This window comes from Coregonus clupeaformis, chromosome 40 (assembly GCF_020615455.1).
Source record: "Coregonus clupeaformis isolate EN_2021a chromosome 40, ASM2061545v1, whole genome shotgun sequence".
Lineage (NCBI taxonomy): Eukaryota > Metazoa > Chordata > Actinopteri > Salmoniformes > Salmonidae > Coregonus > Coregonus clupeaformis.
This window is the reverse complement of record NC_059231.1, coordinates 28,133,742-28,147,428: the sequence shown is the minus strand read 5'-3', so window position 1 is coordinate 28,147,428 and position 13,687 is coordinate 28,133,742. Positions and strand designations below refer to the sequence as shown.

The following is a 13,687-nucleotide window of genomic DNA, read 5'->3' as shown; positions in this document are numbered from 1 at the left end:
ATATCAAGTATGATCAATGGAAACAGGATGCACCTGAGCTCAATTTCAAGTCTCATAGCAAATGGTCTGAATACTTATGTAAATAAGGTATTTCTGTTTTTTATTTTTAAGAAATTAGCAAAAATGTCTAAACCTGTTTTCAATTTGTCATTGTGGGGTATTGTGTAGATATTGTGTAATATTTAATCAATTTTAGAATAAGGCTGTAACATGAAGAAATGTGGAAAAAGGGAAGGGGTCTAAATACTTTCCGAATGCACTGTATGTAAATATATTTACATTATCGACATGCCCACATGATCAGACTGAACATTTCAATGGCAAATGGGAGGCTCAGAGAAATAAATGATACATATATTCATGAAATAAACAGTGATTTATTAGATATAGTGATTACATTTTGTATTTTATTTTTAAACTGTATGGGGCTTTAAGAAATAGTATCTCTTTGTCTCAGGGACTCTGCGCGTCATGCGCTGGGAGTGCGACTCTAGTCCCTGTGTCTTCTGATAGAAAGATGCTGCCAGCCAGTGAACCACTAACACTTGAATTCCAATAAACCAGAAGAATGATGAATAGTAGTTATGAGTGTGTGCGTGGTTTCTGTAAAACAATAAATAATACAATATTAGTAATGAACAATTAGTCACTAATGGACAGAATATGCATAATAATAATAATCTGGAATGAATACATTATTACAATGATAAACATTATGGGTGGATTGCAACGAGCCAGCAGAACTTAATAACGCTCACCTGCACGTTAGCGCTGGATTTCTTAACACGCAACGAATGGGAGATTTGCGCGGAGTTAAAGTGGGTGTCAGGTAGCCTAGCGGTTAGAGCGTTGGGCCAGTAACCGAAAGGTCGCTGGTTCGAATACCCGAGTGCTTATAAACTGGTAGCCTTATTGAAATGTATCTCCAATTCACCATTCAAGTGCAGGCAACAGGCTATCAGGCCTCCTGTAGCTCAGCTGGTAGAGCATGGTGCTTGCAACGCCAGTGTTGTGGGTTCGATTCCCACGGGGGGCCAGTATGAAAAATGTATGCACTCACTAACTGTAAGTCGCTCTGGATAAGAGCGTCTGCTAAATGACTAAAATGACTTAAATGTAAATGTCACCACCACTTTACAATGTGAGCTGGAGTTACTATGCATTTTCAAAACATAGGCCTGCTTAGTTTTTTGAAACCTGAATGTTTTACCACATTTTATGAGGCATGTCTTACCTTGCTACAAAGTAGCCTATAGGCAAATCCGACCATGGAAACGTGGAGGCAATTCTTTAAAAAATACTTAATAGGTGGCACGTGAGTTTCAAGTTTGGGGACGCTTTTCATATGCTTGATTTTCATGTGCGCATTTTCGTGGAACAATAATGTATTCGTTTCTCGAGCATTGTCATGTGGTTAATCATAAAAATCTTAATTAAAATGGTAACAATCTCAAAGTAAAAATTCAACTAATTCAATGATTTGATTTCTGTATAGAGGAGTAAATATATACAGTAAATTTGGCAAATTTACTTCCTTAGCTGACGCCTATGAAAGACATCCTCATATGCCTTTTTCTCCTGTTCTACTATTGGTTTTCATATTAACTTTATTTTGTTGTCCAGAAGCCAAAGGAATAATCCTAGTCATATCAGCAACCCATCCTAGTTGTTTCATCTTAAGATTCTTTCTAAGTTTCTAACTGAGGTTTTCATTTATGTCACATATGGAACTGCTCTCATCAGGTGCGCAGTTTACAATGGCATTTTCCCGCGAATTGCGTTTTTGCAAATGTTTGAAAATGACGTTTTATTGGCTGCTTCTTTACAGGAGTTGCATGTTCTATTAAGATGAATTACCATAATCTAATTGTGATTTCTGGCATTCTGAGCACCGTGGGTGGATGCCCTAATGGGTTACGCACCCAATGCGTATGGGTCTCAAATGGCCTGTAAATTAAAATCTTCCTGGTCATGTTGTCCAGCGCCACATTTTCCTATTTTCCTGATAAGTGGAGTAGCATCAGTTTTCGCCTATCACAGCCATTAAACTCTGTTACTGTTTTAAAGTCACCATTGGCCTCATGGTGAAATCCCTGAGCGGGAAGGACGCCTGTATCTTTGTAGAGACTGGGTGTATTGATAACCATCCGAAGTGTAATTAATAACTTTACCATGCTCAAAGGGATATTCAATGCCTTCCCCAAACTGTTGCCACAAAGTTGGAAGCACAGAATCGTCTAGAATGTCATTGTATGCTGTAGTGCAGGGGTACTCAACTCTCACCCTACGAGGTCCGGAGCCTGCTGGTTTTCTGTTCTACATGATAATTAGTTGCACCCACCTAGTGTTCAAGGTCTAAATTAGTCCCTGATACAATGAAAACAATGAAAATACGCAGTGGAACGCTTAGAGGTCCAGTTGAGTTTGAGGGCTGTAGAGTTAAGATGTCCCTTCACTGGAACTAAGGGGCCTAGCCTGAACCATGGAAAAACAGTCCCAGACCATTATTCCTCCTTCACCAAACTTTACAGTTGGCACTATGCATTGGGGCAGGTAGCGTTCTCCTGGCATCTGCCAAAACCAGATTAGTCCGTTGGACTGCTAGATGGTGAAGTGTGATTCATCACACCAGAGAACGCGTTTCCACTGCTCCAGAGTCCAATGGTGGTGAGCTTTACACCACTCCAGCCAGCGCTTGGCATTGTGCATGGTGATCTTAGGCTTGTGTGCGGCTGCTCGGCCATGGAAACCCATTTTCATGAAGCTCCCAACGAACAGTTCTTGTGCTGACGTTGCTTCCAGAGGCAGGTTGGAAAATTTTTACGCCTTCAGTACCACTTAACGACTGAGTCGTTGTTGCTTCTAGACGTTTCCACTTCACAACAACAGTTTTACAATTGACCAGGGGCAGCTCTAGCAGGGCAGAATTTTGACGAACTGACTAGTTGGAAAGATGGCATCCTATGACGGTGCCACGTTAAAGTCACTGAGCTCTTCAGTAAGGCCATTCTACTACCAATGTTTGTCTATGTAGATTGCATGGCTGTGTGCTCGATTTTTATACACCTGTCAGCAACAGAGTATGCAAAACTGCCATCAAGGAAAAGGGTGGCTACTTTGAAGAATCTCAAATATAAAATATACTTTGATTTGATTAACAATTTTGGGTTACTACATGATTCCATGTGTTTAAAAGGCTAATTGATCATTACAAAACCCTTTTGCAATTATGTTAGCACAGCTGAAAACTGTTGTGCTGATTTAAAGAAGCAATAAAACTGGCCTTCTTGAGACCAGTTGAGTATCTGGAGTATCAGCAATTGTGGGTTCGATTACAGGCTCAAAATGGCCAGAAACAAATAACTTTCTTCTGAAACTCGTCAGTCTATTCTTGTTCTGAGAAATGAAGGCTATTCCATGCGAGAAATTGCCAAGAAACTGAAGATCTCGTACAACGCTGTGTACTACTCCCTTCACAGAACAGCGCAAACTGGCTCTATCCAGAATAGAAAGAGGAGTGGGAGGCCCCGGTGCACAACTGAGCATAAGGACAAATATATTAGTGTAGTTTGAGAAACAGACGCCTCACAGGTCCTCAACTGGCAGCTTCATTAAATAGTACTCACAAAACACCAGTCTCAACGTCAGTGAAGAGGCGACTCCGGGATGCTGACCTTCAAGGCAGAGTTGCAAAGAAAAAGCCATATCTCAGACTTTTTTTATTTATTGGCCAGTCTGAGAGATGGCTTTTTCTTTGCAACTCTGCCTAGAAAGTCAGCATCCTGGAGTCGCCTCTTCACTGTTGATGTTGAGACTGGTGTTTTGCAGGTACTATTTAATGAAGCTGCCAGTTGAGGACCTGTGAGGCGTCTGTTTCTCAAACTACACTAAAATATTTGTCCTCTTGCTCAGTTGTGCAACGGGGCCTCCCACTCCTATTTCGATTCTGGTTAGAGCCAGTTTGCAGTTTGGTTGCAACAAAAACAACAGCGGAATAAACTACACTGAACAAAAGTATAAACACAACATGCAACAATTTCAAAGATTTTACGGAGTTACAGTTCATATGAGGAAATCCGTCAATTGAAATAAATTCATTAGGCCCTAATCTATGGATTGTACATGACTAGGAATACAGATATGCATCTGTTTGTCAAATACCTTTTTAAAAAAGGTAGGGGCGTGGATCAGAAAACGAGTCAGTATCTTGTGTGACCACCATTTGCCTCATGCAGCTCCAACACATCTCTCCTTTGCATAGAGCTGATCAGGCTGTTGATTGTGGCCTGTGGAATGTTGTTCCACTCTTCAATGGCTGTGCAAAGTTTCTGGATATTGGCAGAAACTGGTACATGCTGTCGTACACGTCGATCCAGAGCATCCCAAACAGGCTCAATGGGTGACATGTCTGGTGAGTATGCAGGCCATGGAAGAAATGTATACAGATCCTTGCGTCATGGGGCTGTGCATTATCATGTTGAAACACGAGGTGATGGTGGCGGATAATTTGCACGACAATGGGCCTCAGGATCTCGTCCAATATCTCTGTGCATTGAAATTGCCATCGATAAAATGCAATTGTGTTCATTCTCCGTAGCTTATGCCTGCCCATACCATAACCCCACCATGGGCACTCTGTTCACAATGTTGATATCAAACTGCTCGCCCACATGACGCCATACATGCTGTCTGCAATCTGCCCGGTACAGTTGAAACCGGGATTCATCCGTGAATAGCACACTTCTCCAGCGTGCCAGTGGCCATCGAAGGTGAGCATTTGCCAGCTGAAGTCGATTTACGACGCCGAACTGCAGTCAGGTCAAGACCCTGGTGAGGACGACGAGCACGCAGATGAACTTCCCTGAGACTGTTTCAGACGATCCCGCAGGTGAAGAAGCCGGATGTGGAGGTCCTGGGCTGGCGTGGTTACACATGGTCTGTGGTTGTGAGGCCGATTGGATGTACGCCATATTCTCAAAAATGACATTTTGAGGCGGCTTATGGTAGAGAAATTATCATGCAACAGCTCTGGTGGACATTCCTGCAGTCAGCATGCCAATTGCACGCTCCCTCAAAACTTGAGACATCGGTGGCATTTTGTTGTGTGACAAAACTGCACATTTTAGTGTGGCCTTTTGTCCCCAGCACAAGGTGCACCTGTGTAATGATCATGCTGTTTAATCAGCTTCTTGATATGCCACACCTGTCAAGTGGATGGATTATCTTGGCAAAGGAGAAATACTAACAGGGATGTAAACAAATAGGTGCAACATTTTAGAGAAGCTTTTTGTGCGAATGGAATATTTCTGCAATCTTTTATTTCAGCTCATGAAACATGGGACCAACACGTTACATGTTGCGTTTATATTTTTGTTCAGTGTAGCAGACCATCTGATCTGACGTTGTTACGGTGTCAAGCCATCTTGATACTAGACAGCGGAAATGGTCATTGTCTGCATTCACCATTTCCACCCCAATTAATTAACATCCTATCAGGAACAACAAAATCGAAATAGGAAAAAGATAAACTACAAAGTATTGATGAGATTCTAAATTCAATATATACAGAATGGAGAAAAAAAGTGGGCCTCCACCCCCAATCTCCCAACCCCTCCCAGCCAACAGCTTTCCAAAAGTTGTTAAAATGTTATAAAGATAAGTGATTTCTGGAGCCCATGGGATTTATTAATAAATCCCATCATTGGATGGCCTGGTAATTGGGTTTCCCGAGGGACCCCAGAGGCCAGCACAGCTGACCGAAGTTTTAAATATAGAAAAAAGGAGTTGCCTGGTAATGTCTCTTTTCAAATCATGGAACGTTCTCAAACCATTACTGTCCGTGATATTGGCAAGGGTACAGATTCCACATTTGGACCATTGGAGGGATGCAAAAGCACACGCCCTCAAGACATTATTGAAAAATATTGGAGTATGGGCATGCCATTTTGATTCCCAGTTACATTGTTTTTCAATTTTGCACCAAATAGAAATTGTGTGAGCAATAATGGGACCAAAGCGTATTTTACATTGTTTATGGGATAAATCAGTGAAGACCACTTATAGGTGTTACGATCCCCAGCAAGAAAACCAAAAATGTCGCTCAAACAGAAGGGGGAACTAAGAAAGAGTCATTGACCAACAACCAAAATGAAACAGGTGGGGTTTTAGAAAGGGTTCTGAAAGACACTCATGGGGGGGTGTCCACTGAAAGTTGACTAAGAACAACAACTGGAACCTAAGAGACCCACCGTGAGTGCCCAATAAATTTGCCCAAGAGGCGGCAAACAAAAGAAAAACCCACACCAAACTTAAAGACAGGAAGCAAACCAAAAAGCTGGAGCAAAACAAAATCAGGGAAATCAGATAAAGGATTGTTTGTCTAGAAATCAAAATAGGGAAAGCAAACTAAAGGTGTTAACCCTCCACATCTATCAAGACAACTGGAGCACTGGGCCAGCCGCTCTTAAATAGCACCTGGGCCAGCACAGGTGAAGCGCCTTCCCACTAACAAGATGGCAACCAGCACCGGTGTAACACATACTGACTAACGAGGTGACACCAACTGGTGCGCCCTACGTGCTAACGAGCTATACGTGCTAAAGTCCAACCTCAAAACATAAATGGAGGGCCTCCCGAGTGACGCAGCGGTCTAAGGCACTGCATCGCAGTGCTTGAGGCTTCACTACAGATCCGGGTTCGATCCCGGGCTGTGTCGCAGCCGGCCGTGACCGGGAGACCAATGAGGTGGCGCACAATTGGCCCAGTGTCGTCCGGGTTCGGGGAGGGTTTGGCCGGCTGGGATGCTCTAGCGACTCCTGTGTTGGGCCGAGTGCATGCACGCTGACACAGTCGGCAGTTGTATGGTGTTTCCTCCGACATATTGGTGCAGCTGGCTTCCGGGTTAAGCGAGCAGTGTGTCAAGAAGCAGTGCGGCATGGCAGGGTCGTGTTTCATAGGACACATGGCTCTCGACCTTCGCCTCTCCCGAGATTGTGCGGGAGTTGCAGCGATCAAACCCACTACCTTGGCGTTTCAAGTGACGTGCTCTACCAGCTGAGCTACAGAGGACCACTACTCAGTCCATCTACTGAGGTCTGATTTAATTGATTTGAGCGTTCTGCGAAAGTTTCTGCCAGTGGTTTTATCTAAGGAAGGAAATATCTACTCCCAAATATTTAAAATGGGAAACGATTGCGATTCCGTAAGTAGAGATGTAGTCCTCCATCAGGGTTTTGAGAGGTAGTAAGGCTGATTTTGGTTAGATGAATTTTAACTATGTTCTTCAATGCGTTGGGAGTGATTTGAGATGCATTATCTAGATTTTAAGAAATTGTCTGCGTATAATGATATGAAGTGATCAGTTGATTTAAAAATAACTATTAGAATACAATATAATTTTATAAATACAACGCAAGATTTAGTTTCAAATGTGTAGCCTACAGTTCAGGAATATTTCCTTTTCCCCCTTTTTTAATGGATTACATATAAATCGGAAACGGTAAAAAATATATCCTACACCATGATATTTCCATTCATAAAATGTGTAGGGTAGGCTACATTGCCATAGTAGTAGATATGCCATGGTAAACGAGGAAATGAAATATTTTGTCAGTTTTATGGAATGATTGTGAAATAGATAAATCACCCTTATTCTGCTAAAATGGCAGGATTAAGTTGTTCCAACGAGATCTACCAGAGGGCGAAATGGTCATGAACATTTTTGGCAGCAATCAGGACTGAGTACACCCCGACGTCCGCTTTAGGGAGAGGTACATTGATTGATGGTTTGACGAGAGCTCAGCTGGTGATTTAATCTTGTGGCCATCGATAGTTGCAATTCACCCTATAAGGAATATGCATATTTTTTAGTTGGCATAATAAATTGTGCCACTAAATGGCGGGAGATCCCTGTAACAGCCAGGGGAGAACAACTGTCCCCTCTCATTGAAGCCACAGACTTTCAAGGCCGACCGTGGTACTGCAGACATTGTTAGCAGAAAACAGGATCCCCCATTTATAGTGAATGGAAAAATGGCAATCTTTGTGTAAATAAAATGTTTCAAAGACAATCGTGGTACCGTCCCAATAATTGCTTTTAATACACCAGATGTATGTCCTTGAACTGATTTTTTACAAAAACGCATACAGAAGTTATAATTTAGTTGCTAATGGCAGCGTGCCATTTGAGTTACTCAACGAGAGGGGGCAGCACTGAGCTAGCCTTTGTCACTTCCTGGAGTAGCTCAAACTGCACATGTAGTCTCCATGAGACACCATCTTAACCGACTTCATTTGGCTTCAATGCGCTATTGAGTCTTCACATAGGAATGAATGATGTCACGTGATCGATGGCTTTGTCCATTCATATATATATATATATATATATATATATATATATATATATATATATATATATATATATATATATATATACAATCATTGGTAACAGCTCTGTATGGCTGACATTCCATGAAGATGCCAGAAAGGGCAGAGCTAGAGAAGTACATTTACACTATATATGTGTGTGTGTGTGTATGTATATGTGTGTGTATATATATATATATATATATATATATATATATATATATATATATATATATATATATATACACACACAAAAGTATATGGACACCCCTTCAAATTAGTGGATTCGGCTATTTCAGCCACACCCGTTGCTGACAGGTGTATAAAATTGAGCACACAGCCATACTATCTCCATAGACGAACATTGGCAGTAGGATGGAGCTCAGTCATAGGATGCCACCTTTCCAACAACGCAGTTCGTCAAATTTCTGCCCTGCTAGAGCTGCCCCGGTCAACTGTAAGTGCTGTTATTATGACGTGGAATCGTCTAGGAGCAACAATGGCTCAGCCACGAACTGGTAGGCCACACAAGCTCACAGAATGGGACCGCCGAGTGCAACACTCGCTACCGAGTTCCAAACTACCTCTGGAAGCAAGGTCAGCACAATAACTGTTTGTCGGGAGCTTCATGAAATGGGTTTCCATGGCCGAGCAGCCGCACACAAGCCTAAGATCACCATGCGTAATTCCAAGCGTTGGCTGGAGTAGTGTAAAGCTCGCCGCCATTGTTCTCTGGAGCAGTGGAAACGCGTTCTCTGAAGTAATGAATCACGCTTCACCATCTGGCAGTACAACCGATGAATCTGGGTTTGGCGGATGCCAAGAGAATGCTACCTGCCCCAATGCATAGTGCCAACTGTAAAGTTTGGTGGAGGAGGAATAATGGTCTGGAGCTGTTTTTTAGTTCCAGTGAAGGGAAATCCTAAATACAATGACATTCTAGACAATTCTGTGCTACCAACTTTGTGGCAACAGTTTGGGGAAGGCCCTTAAATGTTTCAGCATGACAATGCCCCCGTGCACAAAGCGAGTTCCATACAGAAATGGTTTGTCGAGATCAGTGTGGAAGAACGACTGGCCTGCACAGAGCCCTGATCTCAACCCCATCGAACACCTTTGGGATGAATTGGAACGCCCATTGCCAGCCAGGCCTAATTGCCCAAAACCTCACTAATGCTCCTGTGGCTGAATTGAAGCATGTCCCCGCAGCAATGTTCCAACATCTAGTGGAAAGCCTTCCCAGAAGAGTGGAGGCTGTTATAGCAGCAAAGGGGGGACCAACTCCATATTAATGCACATGATTTTGGAATGAGATGTTCAACGAGAAGTTGTCCACATACTTTTGGTCATGTAGTGTAACTAGCATAGGGCTAACCATTATAAATTAGCAAGGCAAGCTAGCACATGGTGGAATGTTGCAAGGAGTTATAACTTGGGATAACTGTGGCGATATATACAACCGACATAATACGGTCAGATATTATGACATATTGAAGAAATACTCATGTAGAACTTCAAAATATAGGAAAAGAACACTGGATAATGTTCAAAAGGTGCCATAGTGTAGCTGCGCTGGAATCCAAAGGATGGAGAGAGCGTTGCGTGTGCAGACTTTCACCGGTTTGATACCACAACTCATGACTGAGGGAGCAGGGAGTTCTTCACAGACCGACTATAAGAATAAGGTGGTTAAGACCCTGAACACTGATAGTATATACAGCATTTAATAGTAATATGTGTCTTTCAGGGACGGACATAAAGGACAAAGTCCGCGGGAAGCTGAGCACACCAGCGTTGATGAAGATGCTGAACATGTCAACGGAACCCAGTGACCCTCGAGCCACGCCACTTCTGGAGGAGAGCGGCATCATGGCCCTGGAGACGCCTCCGTCCAATCTGGACAAGGCCTCGTTGGACACGCCCCTGCGGCGCTCGCTGCCTCTGGAGTGTGACATGTATGAGAGCGACATGATGCTTGAGACCTCGATGTCCGACACCAGCACGTGATGTCATTGATGATGACTTGATCGACGTAGTGACCGGTTGTGGGATCAATTCCAAACCAGACCTTTGGCACTTATCTTTAGGTTTCTTGTCGACTTCCCCTCTTGGATTTTAAATTATTGGATTGGTGTAGCCTAAGCGGTGGGGAAGAAACTAGGCAAAGCTTAATAGAAGGTAAGACAGAGCTTTTTGCATAAATTTGAGCTCTAGTCCAACTGGTTTTGTTGAAAAAGACGACGTCACACTCAATACCGTATTGTAAAATATATATATATATTTTTTTGTCTGAATTAATATTGCTCCCAATAATCCAATCCTTTCAGATTCACAAGGGGAAGTTGACAAGGGCCCAGGGATGTGGGGTGAGCGATTTGGTTTGGAATTGGGGCTCAGGCAGGTAGTCTGAAGAAATGGGGAAAAGTGGGGAAAGCAGAGACATTGTCCTTGGATGCTTGACTGAACGGAATTAATGCAGCAGCAACACCTTTGAACTCCACAACTGACTGTGCCCTGTATCCCTGCCTCCTAGCAGGAACATGTGGGTTGCATACCTGTGGATTTTAACTTTGAATAAACAAAACTGTCTGAATGCCAGAACTTTTTGATGAAAAGATTTACTGGTAATTCCTACAATAAACCATACATTTATATTTTTATATTATTTTATTCTGTGTGATCATTGCAATCCTGGCACACTTTGTCTCTTGATATAGTAATAATTCAAAGCATTGACAGGGAGATGAAGATCTCAAGTTTGTCAACAGACCCCAATATTTTAAACTTCCCCTAGTGTTATTGATATGGTAATTATACAGTACATTGTGTCAACTCGTCAACCTATTTGCGTTATCAATATTGTGTAATTATGCAACACCTACATGGCTACATCAATTTGATGGTAAAAACTAAATCTCATTGTAAGTCAACACACTACACATTATGCACAGCCCCCTTGAACTTCAGTTTCATAAATAATCATGGTTGATGGGAGTTACGCACACCCAAACAGAAGCTAGGACAGACACAAATACATAATGGCATCGAATAGAACCTAAATCAATGGTTCCTGTTCCAAGTAATGATCTTGGTCGATAAACAAGTGGGCGTTCATTTTTCCATGAATTTCAAGCAGCCGAGCCCAATGATTGTTACTGATAAGCGTACCATGCCCTTATTTGGACCCTACTTAACCACTTCCTCCACCTCTTGTGTGTCCTCACCATCGACTAAAGTGATGCTCAGTGTGTGTGTGTGTGTGTATTTGTTTTACATAATCTCAAGAGCTGTCGGGATATAGTGCTCAAGCCTACTCACAGCCATGTAATAGAGAAAAGCAAGTTTCGGGTTGTGTTTGTGTGACACCGTCTCATTGGAGAGCTGAGGCAAAACGTCACAAACACACATAAAGGTCTTTAAAGGTCAGATGGAAGGGAGGGATGATATTTAATTTCTGAGAATTCTCCTTGTGCTGCTTCAAATGAGGGCTGGCTACTACTCTCCACTCGGTCTTCTTCCTGACAACTAAAGCAACTATTCTAGCTGCACCCCTGACAACCACCAGAGTTGTCGCTCTCAACCACTCCACTTATCTCGCTCTCCCTCTCTATCCTCTCTCACACACAGACACACCTCCTATAAAGCTCACCTACTCCACTCTACTAGCCTTCCTCTCGCCCCTCTCTTTCACCCTCTCTCCTCCCCCACTCAGGCTCTCAGCAGAACACATGTAGTGAGTGCTCCTTTCCTCATGGAGTATAGTAGCAGCAAGCAGAAGGGGTAGTAATGGGCTGCACTCCATCTAAGTCCTCCATCACCTACACCCAGGAGAGGGTGTGTCGGGACTTGGACACCTGCTCCACCTTCGTCCCCAGTCTCAAGAGCTCTGTGTCTACCCCAGAGAGACCCTCGCCTCAGCTCTGTGTGGAGACCAGCAGCGGCAAACAGACCTTCCTCAGTGGTGAGTAAGGAGAGAGGATTGTCACTCAATGACTTTATCTGAAAGTTTGGAGAAATAAAGTATATATAACAGGGGGCACTATATTGTGAGTAGCCACCAGTCACATGTAGATGCTTCTCGAAGTACTTAAAGCGCATTGTAAGGGGCTAACACACCCTATTTTCTATTTTAGCATTGTTGATTGTAATTTATTGGTGTTTTAAAATATATAGTGTTTAGGCAATAGGCTTAGGCTGATGTGTTAAGCTATTAGTAGCTCAATTGGTAGAGCATGGCGCTTGTAACGCCAGGGTAGTGGGTTCGATCCCCAGGACCACCCATACGTAAAAATGTATGCACACATGACTGTAAGTCGCTTTGGATAAAAGCATCTGCTAAATGGCATATTATATTATTATAAATAAAATCCTGTTAAAAGGCTAGTAGACATTAATGTAAATTAATTGCGAGTGCAGACACCTGTGAGTGATCACTTTGATATGGTCATTACAGTTAATCTCTGCTCTATATGCAGTTCCGTACCGTGACAGCTATGGGCGGTCTATAAGCCAGCCTTCCAGCCCGGACGCGTGGAGCACTTTCAGCACCGCGACCACCGCCAGCCCGCTCTGCCTGCCGCACTCTATCCTCAAGCCCAGCTGCAGGGAGAGAGACAGCGACTCAGACGGGGATGAGACTCCCACATGCGGCTAGAGGTGACGGACGGGGGACAGTCTGCGGAGAGAGATTTGCCTCTATACTGTAGGACTGCCAGCAACATCGGACGCATGGCCGGCGTACTGAGGTCCATGAGGAACCAACATGCTAATTTAGTTTCTTAAGATCTTTGAGAATGTTGATTTCCCTTATGAATGTCACTGATGTTATCCTTTATTGCTAAGAATGTCCAGGGAAAGGACACAGTACATCTTTAAAAATGTTATTAAAGGCCCAATGTAGCTGTTTTTATCTCAAAATCATTTCTGGGTAATTAAGTACCTTACTGTGATAGTTTTCAATCAAAATGGTCTAAAATAAACAAACAGCTTCTTAGCAAGAGTAATTTATCAAGCAAGAATTTTGCTAGGGCTGTGGGAGTGGTCTGAGTGGGGATGGGAAAACTGAAAACTCTGTTATTGGCAAATAGGTTTGGAACTCTTTCTTATTGGTCTATTAACTAATTTACTGCCTGGTGAGGTCAGACAGTAAACTACAGGGAGGCCAAAACTCCATCCCCAACCTGGACTCAGGGGTAGACTTAACATAGTAAACTTAAATCCCGGACACTCCAATTAGTATGATATGGCATTTATTAATTTGTGAATGTCCATCCATTTTGTATGATATGTTACGAATTGCAATTTGTTGTGGTTAACGTTAGCT

The 13,687-nt window shown here is 42.9% G+C and overlaps 1 protein-coding gene across 4 annotated transcripts in view; it reads left to right on the top strand.

The window, feature by feature from the left end:
* Window positions 1-11,024, top strand: part of LOC121551031 (cell division cycle protein 16 homolog) — a 62,334-nt gene extending 51,310 nt beyond the window's left edge. For 3 of the 4 annotated variants that reach the window (XM_041863564.1, XM_041863572.1, XM_041863557.1), the window contains one exon: window positions 10,112-11,024. In XM_041863564.1, the coding sequence (XP_041719498.1) occupies window positions 10,112-10,371 (260 nt within the window). In that variant the 3' untranslated portion in view covers window positions 10,372-11,024. Of the gene's footprint in view, window positions 1-457; window positions 582-10,111 lie in introns of those variants that run through there. The other variant, XM_041863579.1, reaches the window with a different exon arrangement.
* The last annotated feature ends 2,663 nt before the right edge of the window (window positions 11,025-13,687 follow it).